The following is a 24,427-nucleotide window of genomic DNA, read 5'->3' as shown; positions in this document are numbered from 1 at the left end:
AGAACACGAGAAAGCCTTCCAGGAACTCAAAAAATATCTAAGCTCTGCTCCAATGCTAGTGTAGCTTGTAGATAGCGAACCACTTCTTCTCTACATCTCAGTATCCTCAAACGTGGTATGTGCTGTTGTGGCCAAGGATCTTAATGGTGATTAACACCCTATCTACTATGTAAGTAAAAGTCTCCTGGATCCTGAGACCAGATACTCTCACATCGAAAAACTAATTCTTGCCTTAATAACTGCTTCCACTAAATTAAGACATTATTTCGAAACGCATGCTATATGTAAAAACTAATTATCCTCTTAAGAATGTCACGAGAAAACTAGAAATGTCAGGAAGAATGGCAAAATGGTAGGTGAAGTTAAGCACGTTTTAAATTAGATATGAACCAAGATCCTCCATAAAGTCACAGGCGTTAGCAGACTTTGTGGCTGACTTTAGTGATGATCTACGAAACGAAGTAGACATGGAAGCTAAGAAACTCTTAGAAGATGAACACCTGGGAAAATGGACACTATTCACAGATGGAGCTTCAAATAAAAAAGGAACTGGGATAGGGATCATACTAAAGTCGCCACAGGGGGACATCCTACCCCAGGAAGTCAGTTGTGAATTCAACACTACCAATAATGAAGCAAAATACGAAGCACTTATCATGGGACTACAATTAGATAAGGATCTTCAAATCAGGGACCTTTAGGTATTTTTTGATTCTTTATTATTAACCAATTACTTCAATGGATCTTATGTAGTGAAAGGTGAAAGATTAGCATTATATCTAGAGATCCTTAAAAACTAGATTCTGATTTTGAAAACATTAGCCTAACCCAAGTTCCCAGAGAAGAAAACACAGAAGCAGATGCATTAGCCAATTTAGGATCCTCCCTTAGAATCCCACCAGAGACAAAGATTCCTATAACCCATATAATAACCCCGGCCATAGAAACCCTCTACGACAAATCAGAAGATCCTATACATCCGACAAGCATAGCAACTATTGAAGATCCTGAGTGCCTGAACTATGTTGAGAGGTCGGTGACTATTCTATAAAGAAGGGTAAAGGTTCTACGTAACAAGGAGGCACCTTTGGTAATGGTACAGTGGCAGCATCGGAAGGGGTCCGAGTGGACCTGGAAGCTAGAGGCTGAGATGCAGGAGCATTATCCGAATCTGTTAACTGCGGCAGGCTTCGAGGCCGAAGCCTAGATCAAGTGGGGGAGTATTGTGTCATAAATACCAATTTAGGGTTTAAGATGTGAAGCTTGTTCACAACAATTTCTTCCAGGTGACCTTGCAACACCCCATTTAGTGCAATTCAAACTGCAATGCCATTTAAGTTCCTACGTTCATACATTATGATTTAGGCCGAAACAACCTCATGCAATTCCAAAACTTGATCCAATAAGCCAAGTCCAATCAATTTTGAGCCTTAGCCTAAGAATTCTCGGCCCAAAAACCCTTATTAGACCAAGACGTCTTTATTGGGCCCTATTGGGCCGATAACTTCTTAAATTGGTCTTTTTGGGCCGAAAACCTCTCTTTGGGCCCTAATGGACTGAAAACTTCTATTGGACTTTATAGTGGGCTGAAAACCCCTTATTTGGACCGAGAATTATTTAATGGGCCTTATTATACCAAAGACTCTTTCTTTGGGCCTTATTGGGCCGAAAACACTTCAATGAGCCTTCTTAGGCCGAAGACCCTCATTGGGCCCTCCTATTGGGCCGAAAAATCTAGTGGGTCAAGTTAAAAATCGAACACCTCTATTCTGGGCCACCGATTGGGCCGAGGACCCCCTTGGGCTAGTTGGGCTATTAAAAAAATGTGATTGGAAAAATAGCCATGCCACCTCTTTATTGTCCACCATGTTTCAAAGCCATTGTCCACCAAACGTCTATACACTTCCCATCACCCCTCCATAAGTCAACCCCTACTCTCTCCCCCTCATTCTCTATTCTCGGCCGCAAACCCCCATCCCACCCACACACTTTAAGCATTTTTCTCTCTAAGTTTCAAGAACACTCTCCATTCTTCTCTCAAATTCTCTCATTTCCTTTCTCTAAAATCTCGTGGGTGTGTGTTATCTTCAAAGAACTCTCCTTCAAGGTTCATAAACTTGGTAAGTCCATGTCTAACTCTTGTGTTCTGCTTCATATTTATGCTTAGAACATTCCATTTACACACTTTGTTGTGTGTTAAACTCCTTAGAACACCCACATTTCGAGAATCTCTCCAAGACATAAGCTAGGCTTGAAAGTTTCTTCCTCTTCTTTTTCTACATCTCGAAAATTCCCAAGGTGAGCTTCATACCCTAGTATTTTTCATGTTTTTCATACTCTTTGGGGTGGAATTCAATTCAAATCTCGTTTTAACTAATGGATAGTTGCATGTACCGGTGTGTAATGTGTTCAACCTTTGGGTATTTGCATGAACATGGAGTTTATGTCATACAACTTCATAAAAATCATGAGACATGTGTTTTTTAATATATATATTGCATAAAAAATTGTGGATAAGGGTTATACCCTTAAAAATAGAAAAAATGAGTGTTGGTTTCAAACATGTATAACTTAAACTTAAACCTCAACTTTCAATAGAAAAGTTATGATCCATTTACAGACTGTTTTAACGGGCTTGAACTTAATTTTTTTCAAAATTATGTAATAAAAAGTAGTTCAGGTTTATAACTTTCTAAGGACTACTCGTACGCGTTCATAAGATTTTTCTACAATTTTTGGTGATTTTTACAAAACTGTCTGTCATTTCAGGAATGATTTTGGACTAGTATGTGAAGATGAACATTTTCACATTGGTTTGAGGCCATTAAAAATTATAATAAAAATTATGAACAAATTAGACTCATTTTCCAAACTATCAGAGTTTACGGATCCGAATTTAGACTTACGATGATTTTTCTATAATTTTTTTAAAAACAGGGACAGAAAACTCAAAAACAAGAAATTATTTTTATCATGCTAAAAGTTCTTATACTTGTGTTAGATGTAAATTTATATGATATATATATATATATATATATATATATATATATATATATATATATACATACATATACACTTTTAGAACATCTAGACATGTTAACTTATATGTATTTATATATATGATCATATAAATTGCCTCGACAAACAAACATAATAAACTATAATCGGTATAGTTTGGAGACCACACTTTCAAAGGAATCATAATTATTTAAAGGCATAATTATCTTATTTTGCAAGTAGGACGGAGTCATAGTTCACGTAAATCTGTTAAGGCTCTTGTGAGACACTCCTTTACTGTACCTACCTAGCGTACACCGTAAGTCCTATAATTATAACCAGAGTCTGCTGGAGGGAGAGTGAGGTAACTGTATATAGATCTATACGGGTTGACACCCCCACACCTGAGCTGTTTGCTATAGCTAGATGGGCTACTCTAAGGTGACAAATATCTTACAGAAATCGACGCCTGAAGAACGTCCTGCATGCATTCAGTCACATCAAGTATGGTTGTAACGACTCACATAGGGATTAACAACACTATTTTGGTTTACAGGAAGCTTACACTTCATCGGTTTTCTTAAACCATAAAACTACAATTCATTTTTCAAGTATGTAGTCACTTACACTTCTGGTCTTAGGGTTTAAGACTACAAATTTTCATACATCAGAAAATATGGGATTTTCTAGGAACGCACTCTTTACAAATATAAACAAAAGAAACCAAAGGGCATGCATGCATATATTGACGGTTTTAGAACGAGACTTACAAATCATTGTAATAGAAAATATCAGACTTTCTGGAAGTACTACGAGAACTATTCTAATCAAGTGCAAAACAATTTTTGCACAAAAATAATTATGAACTCACCAACTTTTTAGTTGATGCTTTTCAAAACGAATTGTATTCTCAGGGATCAAATAACAGGTTATCAGCTCTGCTATGAAATCAAGTGGGGAAATCTTATGATGTTTTACTTTTTTCACTTTTGTGTAACTAATAAACAAGTACAATATGTAAACTATGTAAGTGTGTATTTTCAATGTATGCCAATTGTAATGCTATGTTTCATTCATATTTGATTGTTATGTACTATACAATGACGTCATCTGCCCCCGGACGTTTCCATCGTCCTGGTTCAGGGGTGTGACATGTTGTAACATCCCGACTCCAAGATATGAGATTGATGGCTAAAAAGGTAATTTTTCCCTTCTGAACTTGTCGCGTTGATGTCCTCAACTCGATGTGTTGGAAGCTCTTGGGCGTCACATATTTTTGTACCAACTCGACGAGTTGTTAAGGAAAACTCGACGAGTTGGTGCCTAGTTATGAAACCCTAATTTTTAGGGTGTTGAACCCTATTTAAAGGACTTATAGCCTTTAGATGGCCTCTTTATCCGCCCCCTGTCCAGAGAAACCCTAACTCGTGTGTTCTCTCCCTTTTTGTGTGTTTGTGTGTGTGAGCTTGAGGAGTGATTTTTGGTGATCTTTTGAAGGAGCTTGGTGATTGAATAGGTTTGATTGAGAGGAAGGGTGTAGATCTGGAATCTTCTCTGTTGTTGCAACCATTTTGAGGTATAAAGTTGATACCTTGGTCATTTATTGCTTAGATCTTCCCCTTGAAAATTTATTGTCATTTTGGCTCATATTGGAGTCATTCTTGGGTTTGGGCATTTCTTGAAGTTTCCACTTCAGATCCAGATGCTTTGTGGCCTCTTTGGGCTTAAAGCTTCAAGCTTTATCATGTTATAGGCCTACCTTTATGCTTTAGGTCGTTGTTAAGCATTCTTTGGGTGTTTTAGCCTCCTTGTGTTATGCATGGACGTAAAGTTAGCAACTTTACGTGGTTTTCCATCTCGTGGGTTCCAGATCTGCATTCTTGAGCATTGGAAGGGACGAAAAAGGACTGAATGAGTTAACTTGGAAAAACTTGATGAGCTGTCCTAACAACTCGGCGAGTTGACTCGAGTTTTCCTGTTATTTTAGATACTGTAGGAACTCGACGAGTTGTCTTGATAACTCGACGAGTTAGCTCGGTTTTTCCCTGTTTCTCTAAGTACTAAAGGAACTCAACGAGTGGGTAGATGCACTTGACGAGTTGGGTTAACACGGACTGTTGACCTTGACTTTGACCATGGTTGACCAAGTTTAACTTTTGAGGGCATTTTGGGTATTTTGAGGTTTTGATGGGTTGGTCATGATGCTTGTGAGGTGAGTGTTCCTCACTGTACTTGTTGGGTTGAAGGCACAAAGGCTGGACCTTTCGGATTGTGATCCTGATTATTGCATGATTGGGTATCGTAATGATCTGTTAGATTTGTATCCTGATAGTAGGATGATGCTATGCTTAGTGATCTTTAAGATCTCTCTATTTGTCAGTTGACTGGTTATGTGTTTAATTGTTATGTATATGTCGACATGTTATGTGCGGTTGGGTTGAGGCGATCCTGCTTTTTGATGCATGCCAAGAGACCTAGGGCGTCCCTGATAGACTGAAGGCTAGTAGGGTGTACCAGTCAGGCCGAAGGTACGGAGAACATTCCAGTCATGTTGTAGGTTCTATGAGTGTACCAGATAGAATGTAGGACGATAGGGCTTTCTAGTCAGACTGAAGGCTCTGAATGCATGTTGTTTGTGATATTATTCTGGTTTTGGTGTTATGATTGGTATTTTGGGGGAAACTTACTAAGCTTCTAGCTTACAATTTTGTATTATGTTTCAGGTACTTCTGAGGATCACGGGAAGGCGATGACATGATCGTGCACTTCCTCATATTTGTTTTATGATTTCTAGGATTTCTCTGATGTTGAACTATTTTGAATATACTTTGTAATGAATGATGGTTTTTGGAGTTATTTAGAAGTTTTAAAATTTTCAAAATTTTATGGATGTTATAGGTCTTAGACTAGACCAAAATATCATCAATGAAAACAATCACAGACCGACCCAACATCGGGCTGCAAACCCGGTTCATGAGATCCATGAATGTTGCTGGTGAATTGGTGAGCCCGAAAGGCATCACTACAAAATCGTAATGACCATATCAAGTTCTAAAGGCCGTCGTTTGTACATCCTCGTCCCTGATCCTCATCTGTTTGTATCCTGACGAAAGATCAATCTTGGAGAACCAAGATGTACAGTGAAGCTGATCAAATAATTCGTCAATCCTCGGAAGTGGGTATTGGTTCTTCACCGTTAGCTTGTTCAACTCCCAATAATCAATACACATCCTGTGTGGCCCATTATTCTTTATTCATGAACATGATCGGTGCTCCCCACAGGGAACTTCTCAGACGGATAAAACCATTGTCTAGCAGCTCCTGCAGTTGTGTAGACAACTTCTACACCTCAGGTAGTGCTAGACGATATGGCTCCTTGGCTATCGAAGCCGAACTAGGCATCAAATCAATCCGAAACTCAACCTGCCACTCGAGAGGCACTCCTAAAAACTTCTCGGGAAAGACATCCGGGAAATCTCGTGCAATGGGTACCCTACTCAACTCTGACGTGGCCTCAACTTGCGTATTCGAAACATAAGCCAGAAACCCAGAACATGCTTGCTGAAGAAGCCTCCTAGCCCTCGCAGTTGAACAGAGAGTTGGACCGTGCGAAGCTCTCTCACCAGTAATAACTAGTTCTCCCCCAATTGGGGTTCAAACTATCACCAACTCCCGCTTACAATCAATCACCGCACCATTGGGCCCCAACTAGTCCATCCTGATGATCACATTTAATCCCTTCCTTGACGGTACTGAAAATCATCGAGGTAGCATCAAGGATGTCATGAGTAACCTCGATTGCGATAAACTCGCACAACCTCTCATCAATCTGTTCCGCACTGGAACCTAAACCCGATCCCGAACCTGAACCTCCTCGTGTATTCATCACCATGCTCAACTGAAAATACAACATATAAACAATCGATAAAGAATTTCGAAGGGATTCCTCCTCACCAGACTCCTTGGAGTTGGTCCACTCTTGTCTCGGGTACAGGTCCTATGCTTTCAGTAGTACGGGCCCAGTACTACTTTCCACACATACCTATACCTTCCTCAAGGTCATACCTGATACCTCTAATTCACCCAACAATACTCAGAAACATAACTCATAGAACACAAGACACACACATCCTAGACTCTTCTAGGATTTCTCAATCCTCACAGAACTATAAACCTCAATTAGCACCGTAGGTTGCCTTATACATGCAAGTTATACACAAATAGAATCACATAGACTGTCAAATAAAGTTTCTACCCTAAGTCCACAACAAAAAAAAAAGGAATAGGAAATGAGGCAGAATCGATCATTCTAGGGCTATGCAATCCTAATCGTATATAACTTCAAAAGCATACACTTAGCAACTACAGAGTCAACATCGATTCCACAAAATATATGGCATGTAATTTTCCAAGGCTATAAGACATCACACAAATCAGTAAATTCTAGCACATAATCCCTGATGGTATCCTTAGCCATACTCTAGCATGCACTTCACATATCAATCATACGAATCACAATACATAAGCATGGTTAATTTTGGGAAACACTTACTTGACCTCGGTCGATCGCACATATTGCAATTTTCCTTTTTACTTAAGAAAACCTTTTTCAGAAAAATGCGATTCTTTTTCTTTTTAAAAGATTATCATTTCCTCTGTTTGAGTTCTAACAAACCTGATAATGTGCTCAAATCCTCAAACCAAAGATCCAATACCAACTTGTAACAACCTAAAAACCGGATATAATTTTTTTCATTTTCAATTAAGGATTACAACCATAATTTGTTTCCAAAATCCATTACAAAATAAACATGTCAAATAAGCAGAGTAACAACATCATTAAGTGTGGAAAATAGTGGAGAGTGAATGTTGCGCCATCAAGCCGGACCCTTCCCTTTAGTACCAAAAGTACTTGAAACCACAATACAAATTGTAAACAAAAGCTTAATGAGTTTCCCCACAATACCACATAACATACAAACAATTGCAATGGGATACCCCCAAGGTCTTTTTCCTGAAATGCCATGGGTTAGCCCCATGGTTTGATTTCCAAGTGCCATGGGCTACACCTATGGTCTTCCATGCCATGGGCTACTCCATGGTCGTCCATAAAAGTACCAAGGGCTACCCCCGAGGTCTTTAGACAAGAAACTACATAGACAATTATCATTCCACATGACAAGTGATGGGCCGACATTGGTGCCTTCGACCCATGGATATAGTGAGAAGAGTCACCTCAGTCTGTTGGTAAACACTAACAACTCGACTACTGATCCGACAATCTCACAAAAAATATACACAAATCACCCTAATCAGAATTAGGTCACAGACCCAAAACATGGGCCAAAACTCTAAGCCCAACTCCTAAATTATGACCCATTCGCCTTTGCTATAACGGGCCTAACCATATTTGGCCCATCCATAATTACGGGTTCCATGGCCCAAAATGCCCAAACCATGACACACAAGGCCCAAAACAGAAAACTAGGCCCACTTATCCTAGACAGGCAAAGGCCCAAAAGTCACAAAAGTCCAATAATTTACCAACAACCTACTGGGCGTAAACACAACGTAACATTAGTACGCTTAGCATACTCGATCTTCAAGCATTATGCACGGCGTACATCTTAGTACACCCAACGTACTAAGTTGTTAAGCACTTTTAACCATTAAGTGCTTAATCCATGCAGTCACTTCGTCAACATCCAAATCTCGGTCATTTAAGGGGTCCTAGGGCATAAAGCTGGCAACTTTATGCCTTTACATGCCTTATGGGAGCCGAACATCCCATTTTGTCCATTAAGACTCACTTTAAGGACCTATATTCATGCATGGTGCCATAACAATCATCAAAATAATCTTTTTATGCCTCTAACACACCAAGGGGACTAAGATCTAGCATTAAAAGCTTCTAGAGTTGCCCGAACTCACAAAAAAGTATCCATGGACCAAAAATGAGCTTATAAAAGCATTAACAAGGTATGAGATTTTTACCTCTAAAAGCCTCCTAAGATGATGTAGATTTAGGGTCTTGAAGCTCAACCACGTCCAAGGCTTGCTTACCAATTTCTTATTCTTTCAAACATACCAAAAAGGCCACCAAGGTTATTTTCAAGCTCAAGGATCACTCTCAAAGGGTACTAGGGTTTTGAGGGACGCTCAAAGGCAGTGGAGGATGATAAGAGTGAGGGTCCAAGGTCATAAGTGAGCTTAAACATGACTCATGCCCTAAAATTAGGGTTTTAGTGAACTGCTACATACGCCCCGCATATGTGGCTCAAGATCCCGACTTTACTTAACCTTGTACGCTAAGCGTACATAAACATATGCCCAACGTACGAAGGGACTTCTTTTGCAATAAATCAACAACCCAAGGACTAAAAGGGACATACCATAATCTATGTGTTACATAATTAGACGTTTGTATAATGCATATATGTGACAGAATAACTGGCTTCACTTTTTTGGGTAGCTAGTTGTTCTTTCTTTCTTTTTAAACATGGTTTCTGTCTTGATGGCCCTATAATATTAGAGTTGATATTCGGCTTAATCTTGTGGGAGTGACTAGTAACAAGTTTGGGAAACAAAAGAGACATGCATATGGAGTGTTTGTTGAAACATAAATTGTTCAACAAGTTCTTCTTAATCAATTTGAGCTCCATTGTCGCCAACTGATGGTGAAATGAAGATGTCTTGTATGTGTGTGTGTCTACAGATTGGCAACATTTTTTCATTCACGCCTTCAAGAACTAAAATGATTATATACATTATTTCATTAATTATTGCAACTAAGGAGATGTGGACATGATGACGAGGCTATTGAGAAGATGTTGAGTGATACATTGTTTCATTATGTGGTGTGATGTTGACCCAAATATTGGCCAGTAGTTATGAAACAATATTAGGTTGTTTAGTTTAACTGTATTTTCTTGTAATATTTGGTGTAATTTTATATTTAGCATCATGCTTGGATGGATAAAATATTTCATAAGTATTATGTTCAATTCTAGCTTCCTAGTTTGATGGGATTTTTTTCAAAGGTTTGATGTTTATTGTTAGCATCCTACTTTCATGAAGAAAAAAAAAACTAAATTTATTTTTAAGAATCCGACTTTTGATATTTAGCCTAATTTAAAGCATTACATATTGTTTTTAGCATTCTACGTACATATTCATCTTTAGAACCATACTTTTGGTTTTTTAACCAACTTTATAGCATTACTTATCTTTTTAATAAGGAAAAGGTTTTTTAACCTATTTTTAGAAAGAGCACCAACCAAACATCATATTAAAAATTCATATCTTAAAAATTAAGGCTATCTTAGAAATCCATAACTCTTAAAAAACTAGATTTTAAAAATTCAGACCATACCAAAAAACCCCTTAATCATGAGCATTGAGTGCCCTCCACACCTTAGAGTTGCAATGTTAATAATTTTGTTTAATTGATCAAAATTATCGAGTGCCTCACACCAAATTGATTCGCGATGCAAGGGTTATGGACTCATTGGTGACGACTAGCCATATATGCACTTTTTTCATTTCATACTGTTTGTGGATCCTTTTCTCTACAAACAAAAGTGGTTGTAGGTAAATATTTTCGTATAACAATTATAATTCTAAATCATGAAGTTTATTGAGATATTAACAAATATATATCAACGATTGAAAGTTACAAATCGAATCAATTAATTATTAGTTTTTAAGTTTCTAAATTCATCATAATCTTCTTTTATTAAAGTAGGAGGTCCTCTATGAACCCTATATATCTATCCAAAACATGTCTACTAAGATATATATATATATATATATATATATATATATATATATATATATATATATATATATATATATATATATATATATATATATATATATATATATATATATATAGGGTTAGGTTCACGTGAGACGGCCTAATTTTGTGAGACCGTGAGACGCATTTTTTTATTATTATTTTTATTTTTTTTAGTTAATTCAAGTTCCGAAAATAATATTTAAAAAAAGAATTTTTGGGTTTTTCCATTTATTTTGCATTTTAAAATTATTTTATAGAATATGTAGAGTGTAATATTCTATTAGAATATTTCACGTATTTTTAAAAAAAAAATGGGATTTATTTTTTATTATTTTTTACTTTTTTTACTTAATTCAAGTTCCGAAAATAATATTAAATTTTTTTTTTAGATTTTTCCATTTATTTTGCATTTTAAAATTATTTTTTAGAATATGTACAGTGTAATATTCTATTAGAATATTTCACGTATTTTAAAAAAAAAAAAAACGGGATTTTTTTTTTATTTTTTTTTAATATTTTTTTAGTTAATTCAAGTTCCGAAAATAATATTTAAAAAAAGAATTTTTAGATTTTTCTATTTAATTTGCATTTAATTTTTTTTTTTAGATTTGGTCTCACAAAATTAGAATGGTCTCAAATGAACCTGAACTTATATATATATATATATATATATATATATATATATATATATATATATATATATATATATATATATATATATAAGTTCAATTGAGAAAATAAAAAAATGTTGAGAATGGAGAATCATTCTTAGCCACTCATTTATTTTTGCAGCAAAAAAATCCGTTGTACAGCGGAAATGGATAAAGATACACATATATTTCCAACATAACATGTTTCCTTAAACTATGTTAATCTTACCTTAATATATTAAAAAACATAGTTATTTTTCGTTTTTTTATTTTTTAAAAAGTTATTTTTATCGAAAAATGATTTTAAATATACCAAAATTCATAGTTTTTTTATTCTCTACAAATAAACATCCATATTGATATACTTTTAAGATAAATATATTTTTTTTATATTTTCAGTTATCGTTATTCATAAGTGAATAAAAATGCATCAGTTTTTTGCTACAGTACATTCGTTATTCACTTATGAATAAAAATATATAATTTTTTTTTTAAAAATTTAAGTATCATTTATACTAATTATTCATATATGAATAACAAATTAATAGTAACAAAAGTCAGATAAATATCTTATTCATATATAAATATAAAATATGACGACAACTAATGTACGTTTTATTCATATATAAATATAATATATGACAAAAGATGATGTAAAAAATATATTTTAAGTAATAAAACTTTATTACATGTGATATTAATACGTAAACATTATCTAAACTATTAAAAAAAGTTAAACGTACGTTTTATTCATAAGTGAATAACGAATATATTATAATAAAAATCTATCTTTATTCACTTATGAATAAAAAGAGTTGAAACTCTAAAAAAATATTTTATCTTAAAACTATAGAAATATAGATGTCTATTTATAGAGAATAAAAAATTATGAATTTTGATGTATTGAAAATAATTTTTCGATAAAAATGGTTTTCTAAATATAAAAGAAATAAAAAAGGGTATATTTTTGTGTATATTAAGGTAATGATTAACATAGTTTAATGAAACATGTTTTGTTGGAAAACACATTTTTATCCGTTATCCATTTCCGACAGTACGCCTAAGTGTTTTGCAACAAAATAAATGTGTGGCTGAAAATGCTTCCCCCATTCTCAACATTTTTTCTCAATTAAACCCTCCCTCCCTCCCTCTCTCTCTCTCTCTCTCTCTCTCTCTCTCTATATATATATATATATATATATATATATATATATATATATATATATATATATATATATATATATATATATATATATAGAGAGAGAGAGAGAGAGAGAGAGAGAGAGCGCATACTAATTTGTGACATATGAGGATGCGATTTTAGCCATAATCTTGGAAATCAAAAGATTTTTTTTAAAAAATCGTAAAGTGCAAAATAAAAGAAAAAATCCAATTTTTTTCAAATATTATTTTCGTGTTTTAATTTATCCAAAAAAAAATAACATAAAATAAAATAAAAAGTAAAAAAAATTACCGTATTTTTAAATATACATAAAATATTTTAATAAAATATTACATTGTAAATATTCAAATCGAATTTTTAGAATGTTAGAATATTCTAATTAATATTCTACTAAGTTTGTAAGATATGTTAAAATATTTTAATTTATATTCTAATAGAATTGTTATATTTGTTAGACTACTAGAATTGTTTGAATATTTATAGTTTAATATTCCAGCATAATATTTTAATATTGCATAAATTTGATTTGAATATATTTGCAATATAATATTTTATTAGAGTATTTTATGTATATTTTGAAAAAAACCAAAAAATTTTTATTTTTATTTTTATTTTAGTTTTTCATTTTTTAAGATAATCTAAAGAACGAAAATAATATGTAAAAATAATTTCGAAAAATTTCATTTATTTTATATTTTAAAAATATATTTTTTTCCCTTTCCAATTTTTGAAGAAATGATTTTTTGACAAATTGGCCCAGCAAAACTAATATGGAGTAGACAATTTGGTTGTTTGAGGCAACATGGTGCTCGGCAGCTTAGGTTCTCCGACTGTTCGAGCTATCCTGTCTTGTCCCAAACAAACACCGTTTACCTTTGTTTGTTATTTTGTTTTTCTCCAATGCACTTATGATCCATAAGAGGCTTTGCACTTTTGTCCTGACATTCTTCCTGATGAGGATTAAACTTTGCCTCATATACATTTGTGCACCCGGCAACACCAAAATTTATAGTATTAGATAAGAGTTTGATTATCTTGGCCACTTATATAAATTCCAATTACACTAAATAGTAAGGTGAAAGCAACATATCTAACATCGAGAATATATTAGTCCATAATTCCCTTGTCACAACATCCATGAAATTAAAGCCGTCAAATTAAGTATCGCTGCCACATATTCTTAAAATGGTTACCATTAAAATATAAAGGGCTATATATTCTCTTTATATGCCAAATACAAAAAGCATCCCGAGTCATATAAGTAAATTAAGGAAAATTCATGTGAACAAACAATATCTACCCTTTAGTTTTCGTTGTTTCTTCTTTAATCATATATATAGTCGTGCTATGGGAATGCATAATTTATGGACCAACCATTCTAATAAAATAATGCTGAATTTAAGAAGCCTCGAAAGGTGGTGCTGTTCAAGAAAAATAGAGCATGGGCCTATAAATAAGAATGCGAATAATAAAGTAGGCAACTCATCGGTTGCGAGGATAAAAGATAAGTCACTGACAAACTTATACACATATACACAGAGAAATCTCATGAGTACTCAAATGGAAAGATCTAAGTCAGTACTACAGCCCCCAGCTTTTGGGAATTTGATCACAGTTCTTAGCATCGATGGTGGTGGAATTAGAGGTCTTATCCCAGCAATTATCCTCGATTGTCTTGAGACTGAGCTTCAGGTATGTCATGCTTCTTTGATTTCTTTATGTTCATCTCTTTTATTATTTTGTTTGTTTGAATTTGTATGATATCTTCTCCTCCATCTTGCTATTCTGATACTTTCATTTGTACTTTGTATCTACGTTAAACCGAGAAAAACATAAAGAAAACAGTAAAACCTGGAATTCGTACTATAATTTTCATGGATGTCACATGTCTTTTTACAAATCTTGTTATAGGAGAGCTTAACTTATATGTATGGTGTATGTTTCAGAAATTAGATGGTGAAGACGCACGAATAGCGGACTATTTTGATATGATCGCTGGGACAAGTACTGGTGGTCTCATCACTGCGATGTTAACCGCTCCGAATGAAGAAAAGCGCCCTTTGTTTACCGCTAAGGCCATCAAGAAATTCTACCTCAAGAAGTGCCCCAAGATCTTCCCTCAAGATAGGTAAAAACATCATGTAAATTCAATTTGGAACCTTATGAGTTCAACTATATCTAAACACATAACAGAGTTCAAAGTACAAAGTTGAATTAAAAAATCTAAATAAACGATTTTATAAAAAAAATAATAGAGAAACAAGTTATGCGTCTATGGTTAGAAAAGAATATAGTGACTACAGTAAATATATAGAAGGTAGTAGACTTAAGATGGCGTCGGGAAGACGGGAATCCATATAGGGGAAGAATAGTCTCTCTCTCTCTCTCTCTCTCTCTCTCTCTCTCTCTCTCTCTCTCTCTCTCTCTCTCTCTTAATTTTCATGTCGTTTGGTGTGAATCCATTTACTCAAGAACTTAGAATCTTCTGCATAAATTCGTTTATTTCATGTCAAGTTAATGCTAGGGTTAAGATTTAAGGTTTAGACTTTCTAAATGTACTTTGTGTAATGTTGGATTGTAAGACAAAGTTAGTTTAAATGAGCTAATTGATCTTCGCTTGACTTATTTAATGTTTAAGTTGTGTTTGTTATTTAAACGGCTCGAATTCTTTTAATTTATTGTAGATCTAAGCTTGTATATATCTACAATAAACTTTCTAAATGTATTGTGTCATGTGGGATTATAGATGTAAGCATGCCTTACGAAACTTTCTAAACTTTCTAATTTTTCTAATTTTTGCTATCAGATGTATTGATGTCATATAAAGATATACTACAGATTTTTTTCCTTTTAAATAAAAGCTAAAAGAACTCTTCCATTTATTTCTTATTTTCTTTTTTTATGTATTTCACATCACCCTGTGTACTTAAATTTATACTATATTCCAAGCATACCTTACTAAAAAAGATTGAGATTTTCTGATTTCTTGAATAGCGGCAGTTCGCTTACAAAATTTGTTAAGAACTTCTTTGCACCACTATATGATGGGAAGTACCTCCACGACTGCATAAGGAAGAGGCTTCCCAACATCAGATTGGAAGATACATTAACTAATGTTGCTATACCTACTTTTGATATCTCGACACTACAGCCAACAATCTTTTCCAGCTATAAGGTTTTTCCTTTTTCTTTTATGGGACATATATAATTACGATATCATTATATTGTTTTTAAACAAAAATTCTAATCAAAGAAATATATGTCCCATTTTATTTTTCATGTTAATAGATGAAAAAAAAACCGTATTTGAATGCCTTGTTGTCGGATATTTGCATCGGAACATCAGCAGCACCAACTTATCTTCCACCACATCATTTTGAAACCACTGATGATAACGGAGAAAAGCATGAGTTCAATCTAGTTGATGGTGGTGTCGCAGCAAATAATCCAGTAAGATACTTAATTACTATCTATTCTATAATCCATTTGTTTAACTATGTTATTTATCTTTACATTTTCATTAACCATGCATTAATTAATTACTCCTAACTTATTTCTGCTTCTTTTAAAGACTCTTATTGCAATGGGAGAAATTGCGAATGAACTTATTCGTAAAAACAATGCCTTTCACGCACCTCAATCCCTGGAGTATAATAAATTTTTGGTTATATCTATTGGAACTGGGGAATGCAAAAAGAAATGGAATTATAACCCTGATGATGCTTCAAAATGGGGCTTGTTAAAATGGTGGTATAATGCCAACGGGTCTGTTCCCCTACTTGATATTTTTACTCAAGCTAGCACTGATATGGTTGATATCCACCTTTCTGTTGTCTTCAAAGCCCTTGGCGTTGAAAACAATTACCTTCGCATCCAGGTTTGTGTGTAAACTTTATGTTATAACTATAAAGGTTTAAGTGAGTAATATTACCTAGTTATATATTTATGTAAAATTACTCTCAAAGATGAATTTAATGATAATATTGTAACAAGGAGCTCTATGAAAACAGGAGGATGGCTTAAAACATTCGTTGTCTGAACTTGATAGAGCTACCACCGACAATTTGAAAGAGTTGACTGACGCTGGTGAAGCCTTGCTCCAAAAAAGAGTTTCGAGGGTGGACTTGGATAGTGGCAAAGTTGTCCCTTGCAGCGAAAAAAGTAACGAAGAGGCTCTCAAAGAGTATGCATCTTCATCAACTACTATTTGATGCATTTATCTACTGTGTGAATAACAATATGTTTTCTTGTACAGGTTTGCAAAACAACTTTCAGAGGAGAAGAAACTCCGTGACCATCAATCGCCACGAATAGTGAATTCAAAACCTGCAGAACCTTGTATGTTGGAGAAAAAGCCTAATTTTAGGGCATTCGAAAAGTTAAGCGTCAATGTGTGAAGGAAAAATAGTTTCAATTACGAATTACATTCATGGTGAAGTAGGGCTAAGATTGCCTTACATATGATGTAGGCTTGTCGGGTTAAGTTGAGAGAAATAAGTGTGTTCTATATTATTTGTAACTAGCTACTTTATGCATCTTAGTAGCGTGGCGTCGTTCTCCGAAAAGTGATGTTGGTTCAATGTTACAAGATTTGAAAAGACATCACTTTTAAGTTGTAGATATAATTTAATGCAAAGGTGTTCTTATTTATTATTATGCGCTCTATTATTGATGAGGAAAATCATACTTTGGTGATTTGTGTGGATATTCTTAAAAGGGGAAGTATCCATTATGCATAAACAATATATGGATATTACATTGGAAAAAGCTTAGTCTGCGTTGGAAATGGTTTAGCTAGCGAAAAGAAGTTGTGTACTATATTGCGGCTTATATTTAGCGACAAACTTTTTCAATACATTGAAAACAATGTTGTAATCGGTTGCTGTTTACTCCTATCAAATTTAAAAACAAAATTTAATAACCAAATGTAACCAAATACATCAAGGAATGAGAGATTGCTTATAACATCGACAAAGTTGCTGGTTACTCCTATCAAATTTAAAAACAAAATTTAATAACCAAATGTAACCAAATACATCAAGGAATGAGAGATTGCTTATAACATCGACAAATTAGCGTCAGATACATATTCAAAGGATGAGCGGCGGATTATAGGCAAAGATTTTTCAACATGTCACTATTTTACATAATAAAAAGTTATTAGTTAATGTTAATTTAGTAAGTAGTTTTCTCTTTGAAAATTAATTAAATGAAGGGATCAATTTTTCTAATTTTCAAACCATAGCGGGCGATGATCATGTTGACTGCCTGTTGACATGAATTTTCCGATGATTACAGGTAGGGTGAAGGATAGGGTTTGATTTCGTTTTTCAGGTGAAGGCTATTGGATTTCAGAAATGAAGCGAGCCTTCATAACCTACGGTTACTCGGGGAAGTTGCAAACTCCTATGATGTAAGGCAATTTAAGAGTTCAACAATCTGATGATAGAATACGTTGGGAAAATCTTTAAGCCCTAACAAGTCTTTGCAACTTGCAACTGACATGGGAAGAATTATTGACCCACTTCAAGCATAAGTTTTGCATATTAGAAAATATGTTGGAGTTAGACAATCGACTCCTACCATTGAAAAAGGGAAGCATGTTTGTTGATGAGTTTACTAATGATTTCACTGACAAAATGGAGTCTTTCCTACATGTTGTTTCAGAGAAACTATGAAAAATTGATACATACTCGAGGGGACTACCTTGGGAATATTCTGTGCTGGTTAAGCATCCACCTACTTTTGAGGAGGCTATCTTTGCTACAAGGTTCATAGAAGACATGATCAAGAGAAGAACTGTCAACAAGACTGAAGTTGACGAGAAAGGGAAAAGTGAAGAACTCCCGAACTCCCTTTAAAAGAGTACATTCTCAAAGTCCCTGATAGCAAGAGATATGGGGGAACAATGATGCAAAATGGTGTGATAAGTGCAGGAGGAAGCACTTTAGGAGATGCGAAGGGGAAGTGACCTGCTATAAGTGCGAAAGGGATGGTCATTATTCCAAAGATTGTACATTCAAAGACAAGATGTGTTACGGGTGTGGAGATAAGGGGAATATTTATAAGGATTTCACAAAGAAAGACAAACCAACAGGGCTGAATACGCTACCAAAACCACAGGCAAGGGCGTTCCAGATGATCTTGGATGCAACAGAAGATGGAACGGATGTCGCTTGAGGAAATCAAGAAAATAAAGTTGCTTATCTGGTGTCACACCCCCAAACCGGAACGGCAGAAACGTTCAAGGGTGGAGGACGTCATGTTTAGTATCACAATACATGCATCATAGTAATCAAAGTAACAAACAACCATTGCATTAATATGAAAGTGTTTACAAAGTGTGATTCACAAAAGTTAGACTCCAAAAGCAAATAACAAAATAAGACATGAAGCTACTATACTTCATCTTCTGAATCCCAACGCGCGTACCTGTCTATTAGATTCCGAACAATACAAGTTATTTTGAAAGAGTAGATCAACATTTAGGCTGGTGCGTTCATAAGTATTTTAGTGATGTCAAGTAAGTTGAATGTTCTTTTTAGAAAAGTTCGTTTGTTTCTTCAGAAAATCATATATCTTCTGATGTAATGAAATATAATTAAAAGTGACTCTACAATTCCTTCTATGAGTAGTAAATGAATACAAGTTATATACAATAAAGATCAAACAGACAATCGGTTGTGTGAATCTGTCATAAGCCCACAACCAAACAAGGAACAGGGAATGAGGCGGAAGTCACACATCCCATTGTTTGTTAGATCTTCACTATATATAACCTGGCGTATTCATTTGGTACTTACAAAGTTAACTATAATAGTTCCTTTATTTGATGAAAACATTCTTGAAGAAAAACCCTTATTTCCTTTAATAAAAATGGTAACCACAATGGTTCCCTCTATAATCACTTAGTTTATACTAGCTATATATAATCTAATATCGAACGGATAGTTAGTTGTGTGAATCTTCCCTAAGCCCACAACCAAACAAGGAACATAAGCCCACAACCAAACAAGGAACAGGAAGTAAGGCGGAAAGCGCACATCCAACTACCTATCGAATATTAATTTTATATAATCCTGATGTATAAACTAAGGTATTATAGAATTAACCACTAAAGGTTCTTTAAATTAAACTAGTTTAATAAAATGGATTATACCCTTTTTTGATAAGTTTCTAGATTAGCCTACTAAATGTTCTATCCGCAATGTATGTTTTGTACTAGAAAACGGTATATTGAATTTGTATACTATGACCTAACCCATACCTGGTACTCCTTAGCTATATATATATATATATATATATATATATATATATATATATATATATATATATATATATATAAGATCGAATAGATAGTAGACTAGGTGAATCTGCTCTAAGCCCACAACCAAACAAGGAACAGGGAATGAAGCGGAAAGCATACATCCTTCTGTCTGCCGGACCCGATTTATATATCCCTGATGTATGTAACATCCCAAGGTTCAGGTGCAGCTATTCAACCCCCTTCTTTTCTCTTGTGGTCAAGTTTAGCCCTTTATTGGAAAATGTGGCAAATGAGTACGCTGGGCGTACCCAGAGTTACGCCGGGCGTACCCGGCCCAGGTGCAAAACCCTAATCTGGCTTGTGCACTATTTAAAGGGTTCTAAGGCTCATTTCTCAGCCTCCATATCAGCGAGTGAAACCCTAAGAGAAAGCCTCCCATCGTTCTTGGTGCGTGTGAGTGTTGTTGGAGTTAATTGTGCATTGGTGGCTTAGTGAAGAAGAAGGAAAGGAGCTTTTGGAGGCTAAAGCTTGAAGTGCAAGCTTGGATCTGAGATCTACAGAGAAAGGGGCTACACTTAGAGGTATAAAGTTCAAAACTTTCCTATCCTTTTCGGTTTATTGTTGCATGTGTCATTTCTAGGGCTAAAAACCCCAAAGGTGGAGACTTTATGAGTGTAAGGTGCTCCATGGTCCAAGATCTGTCCCTTTTCAGTGGTATTAGTGATTTAGATCCATAAAGTTTCCATCTTGGTTGTTGGTATGAGGTCATGCTTGAGTAATAAGCCTTTTAGAGTTAGAGAATGGAATATTATGGGAGTTGGTGGCTTATTCAGCCATGCAAAGGCTTAAAGTCATCAACTTTATGGATTAAGAGGCTTAGAAGTGGTCAGATCTAGAAGTTGGATGTGGGTCTTAACTGTTTAAGACCTCAAGAGCTAAAGGGATGAAGCAGGGGAGTACGCCGGGCGTAATCCCAGTACACGCCGCGTATTGGGTGGCATTCCCCGATTCTGAGAGGCAGCCGGGTACGCTCAACGTACACATTTGGTACGCGCAGCGTAACCCGGAAAGTTGACTTTTGGTTGACTTTTAGGGTATGGTCTATAGTGGGGCCTTTTGAGTTATGAGAGGGGTAAAATGGTCTTTTACCCTTTTGAGAGTGTCATAAGTGGACATAGTCTAGCCTTTGAGAGTTATATTAAATAAGGTACATATTTCATGAGATTAGGCGGAGGCTACACCATAGTTTTGTCGAGTCAGAGATTTACCGAGCTACCGGAGGTGAGTCTTCTCACTATACTTTACCTAGAGTGGTAACAGAGTTATGTGTTAGAGATATTTTATGCTATCTATGTGAAGTGTGGCACTGCATTATTTCTATGTGATTTATGCTGTGTGTATATCAGAGTTAGGAACGGAAGGTCCACAGAGCTAGGACCAGAGGGTCCGTAGAGTTACGGCCCAAGGGTGTCACAACTAGAAATTTTGTGTCATGTAATCTATACACTCAAGTTAATGTGAATCAAAAACTTAAAAGCATGTGTGATACCTATTATATGACTTCAAAAACTTCAATCAAATACATCATACAAGTACTACAAATGGTCATCAAGCAATTGGAAACCCTAGAAGTTCTTGTTTAGGTCCATTTTGGACTAGGACTTCCTTATTGGACCCAAATGGACCAATAAGCTTCCAATTTGACTATCATGGGCTTAGAACCCTTAAATGGGCTCTAATTGGACCCACATTTATTTATTTCAATATTTTGGGCCATATTGGGCCTAGAATGAGATAAATTAAACACTTTGATCCATGATTTAACCTAATCTAGCTTAATAAAGCATAAAAATCACAATTTTATTTTATAAGGCCAATGAACACCCAAACTAACTCTAATATTGAGTTAGGGGCAAAAAGCCCAAATTTTCCTTTTTCCTTCCATATTTTCGGCCCAAAACAAGCCCAAGAGGAAGGGTTGACCTTATGAGTGACACCTCACTATTAACCAAAGGACTTCCATGCAAGGAGACTCATACTTCCATGCACCATCCTTTCATGCTTCTCTCTTCTTCTTCCTCTCTCTCACTCTCGGCCATTTCAAACACACACACACACACCTCACAAATTCTCTCTAGATTACTCAAGAAACCATCCTCCCTCTTCATCAAAAATTTCGAAACTTTGCTTGTGAATCAAGAGGATTTCAAGAAACTATCATCACTTCTTGAAAACTCCATAAACTCGAGATCTTCATCAAGGGGTGCTAGGGCCAAAAATCACCAAACTTTCTTCCATATCTTCTTCAAAAACCGAAATCACACCCTAAGGTGAGCTTCATACCCCCTATTTTCTGTTTTTATGAGTTTTGTGGGGGGGGGGGGGGGGGGGGGAATACAAGTGAAAGTGTAGATCTATATGTGTTTTGTATGCCTTGTATGATTTCTATGCTTATATGTGTGATTTTGTGTGTTTATAATGTTGGATCTAGCCATAAACCCCTAAAAAATCGAGATATACTTTATGTTAAATGATACTAGCATCAACTATATTTCTACATACAAAGTATTTCAAGAAAAATAGCTAAGTGGCTTAATAACATCTTCTTTGGGCTAAAAACTCAATTTTTGGACACAAAATGTTAAAAATATAAAGTTTAAGGGCCCAAAATGACATATTACGAATTCTGATGGATGAGGAGTGTCAAAACAGTTTCAATAAACTATTTTCTGGAAATATACTCACTTGGAGGATTAAAAATATAAATTTCAAGCTTAATGGGCTAAAAATGACAATTTCGGCCCAATAGGGCCCATTATGCGAAATTTTCTGTTTTGGAGGGCCAAAACTGTGTTTTTCTGTAAAACAGTGGACTACTAGTGTTCCAAGTACTTTTCAAAGGTTTAAAATGCTTTTCAAATTTAAAAAGGACCAAAGTTGCAAAAAATTTCCAATTTGGGCCAAAATTGCAAATACTGCGAAAAAGAGGGGTTATAACCGAGAAAACTATAATTTCAGGGACTTAAACTGTTTTCAATGAAAAATATGCTGAAAAATATTAATTTCAATAATTTTTGGTGTTAAAATGTCAAGAAAAATGATTTAAGGACCAAACCGGAAAGTTATTTAATTAGAGGGTTGAAAAAGTAAATTTTACAAACAATGGGGGGCTGAAAACAGAAAACTTTCAAGGCTAATTCAATACACGCAACTTGATCAAATATTGGCACCGCGACTACCTACGTAATACAATACACAACAATACCAAAAATCGTTGTTAAACGAATTGATTCGGTCTCGAATCAATAACAATCCGAAAATACTAACACGACGATAACTCGATTCATACACGAAAACATTTGGTAATTCAACACACACTCGAGAGTGCACAGACGTCTACGCACCATCTTTGGGCCCCAAAGTGTAAAATCTTGTTTGTTGGGCCTAGCTAGCCCAATGACCTGATCTTAAGGCCCAAAGACTCCTACCTTACGAGTTGTTGGATCTTACATGATCTAACACAGCGTAAAAGGACTTTCAATGGCATTTATACTATTGGTCCCCAAGGGTCCTATGGTATTGCTAGTAAAGTCGGTATTTCATGCGAGGCGGGTCAAGGACCCCTCGTACCCTTTTTATCCCCAACCGGTTAATGGAGTCATCGTGGTCTTCGTGCCCTTTTTCTCTTCGGATGTGGGACTACAAGAAGTCAGGGCGGTCGGATAACGTGATTAGTACGGACGACGCCTACGGGATCGTTAGTATAGTTATAAACAGGTCGTTTGTGTAACGCGTGTTTATAGCAATTAATCATGCGCAAAAATAATCCGACGTCGCCTGGAATTATTGACTTCACGCACTGCAATGGTTTTATGTTTACTTCATGGAATTCAAAGAATTAGGAAAACATCGGGTTTTCCTAGGGTTTTTCAATACACACGATTTTCTAAACGTACACAATTTTGATGAACAATTTTCTTACAACTATAGAAACAAACAAGCATACCTATGGATCTTCACAAACTTTTTCAGAAACTCTTTTCAGAAAATATCGGATTTTCTGGTGGTTTTCAAAATGATACAAAATGTTGCTTTTCAAATACCGCTTATGAACTCACCAACATTTCATATGTTGACGTTTTTCAAAATACTTGTATTCTCAGGTAACAAGTGAACCAAAGGAAATATGTACTCAGTGTTGGATTGCAGTTGTTTATCTATGAACCGAACAATTTATTTTTGGGAATGAAATGTTTAAACAATGTACTTCATGTAAACTTTATCGGTTGTACTTTATTAATGAATGGTGACGAATGTTGTTATGTTTCATATATATTCAATGTTATGGTATTCAATTAAGTCACGACAGCCCTCGAACGTTTCCGCCGTCTGGTTCGGGGGTGTGACAAAGGGCCCACAGAGTTATAGCCTCGAGTGGCTAATATGTGCTATATGTGGTATTTTTAGAATTTCGTGCCAGTGTATTTGTATGCTATTTATGTGTTGAAATTTATTGTGATATGTGATATGCA

General features: G+C 35.1%; 1 protein-coding gene across 2 annotated transcripts; it reads left to right on the top strand.

Moving 5' to 3' along the window:
- The first annotated feature begins 13,933 nt into the window (after positions 1-13,933).
- On the top strand, positions 13,934-17,281 carry LOC145061945 (patatin-like protein 2). 2 transcript variants are annotated; one of them, XM_079009543.1, is made up of 7 exons: positions 13,934-14,320; positions 14,575-14,756; positions 15,629-15,803; positions 15,917-16,078; positions 16,200-16,505; positions 16,639-16,811; positions 16,884-17,281. In XM_079009543.1, exons 1-7 carry the CDS (start codon positions 13,976-13,978, stop codon positions 17,023-17,025), a joined length of 1,485 nt encoding a protein of 494 aa, XP_078865669.1. In that variant the 5' UTR covers positions 13,934-13,975; the 3' UTR covers positions 17,026-17,281. The 2 variants fall into 2 exon arrangements, with proteins under 2 accessions (XP_078865669.1, XP_078865668.1); XM_079009542.1 differs by having other exon boundaries at positions 13,942-14,320; positions 15,623-15,803.
- The last annotated feature ends 7,146 nt before the right edge of the window (positions 17,282-24,427 follow it).

The sequence above is a fragment of the Lactuca serriola genome, chromosome 7 (assembly GCF_051521515.1).
Source record: "Lactuca serriola cultivar US96UC23 chromosome 7, Lser_US96UC23_V15, whole genome shotgun sequence".
NCBI lineage: Eukaryota > Viridiplantae > Streptophyta > Magnoliopsida > Asterales > Asteraceae > Lactuca > Lactuca serriola.
Note: the sequence above shows the minus strand (reverse complement) of the source record. Positions and strands in the feature narration are given on the sequence as shown.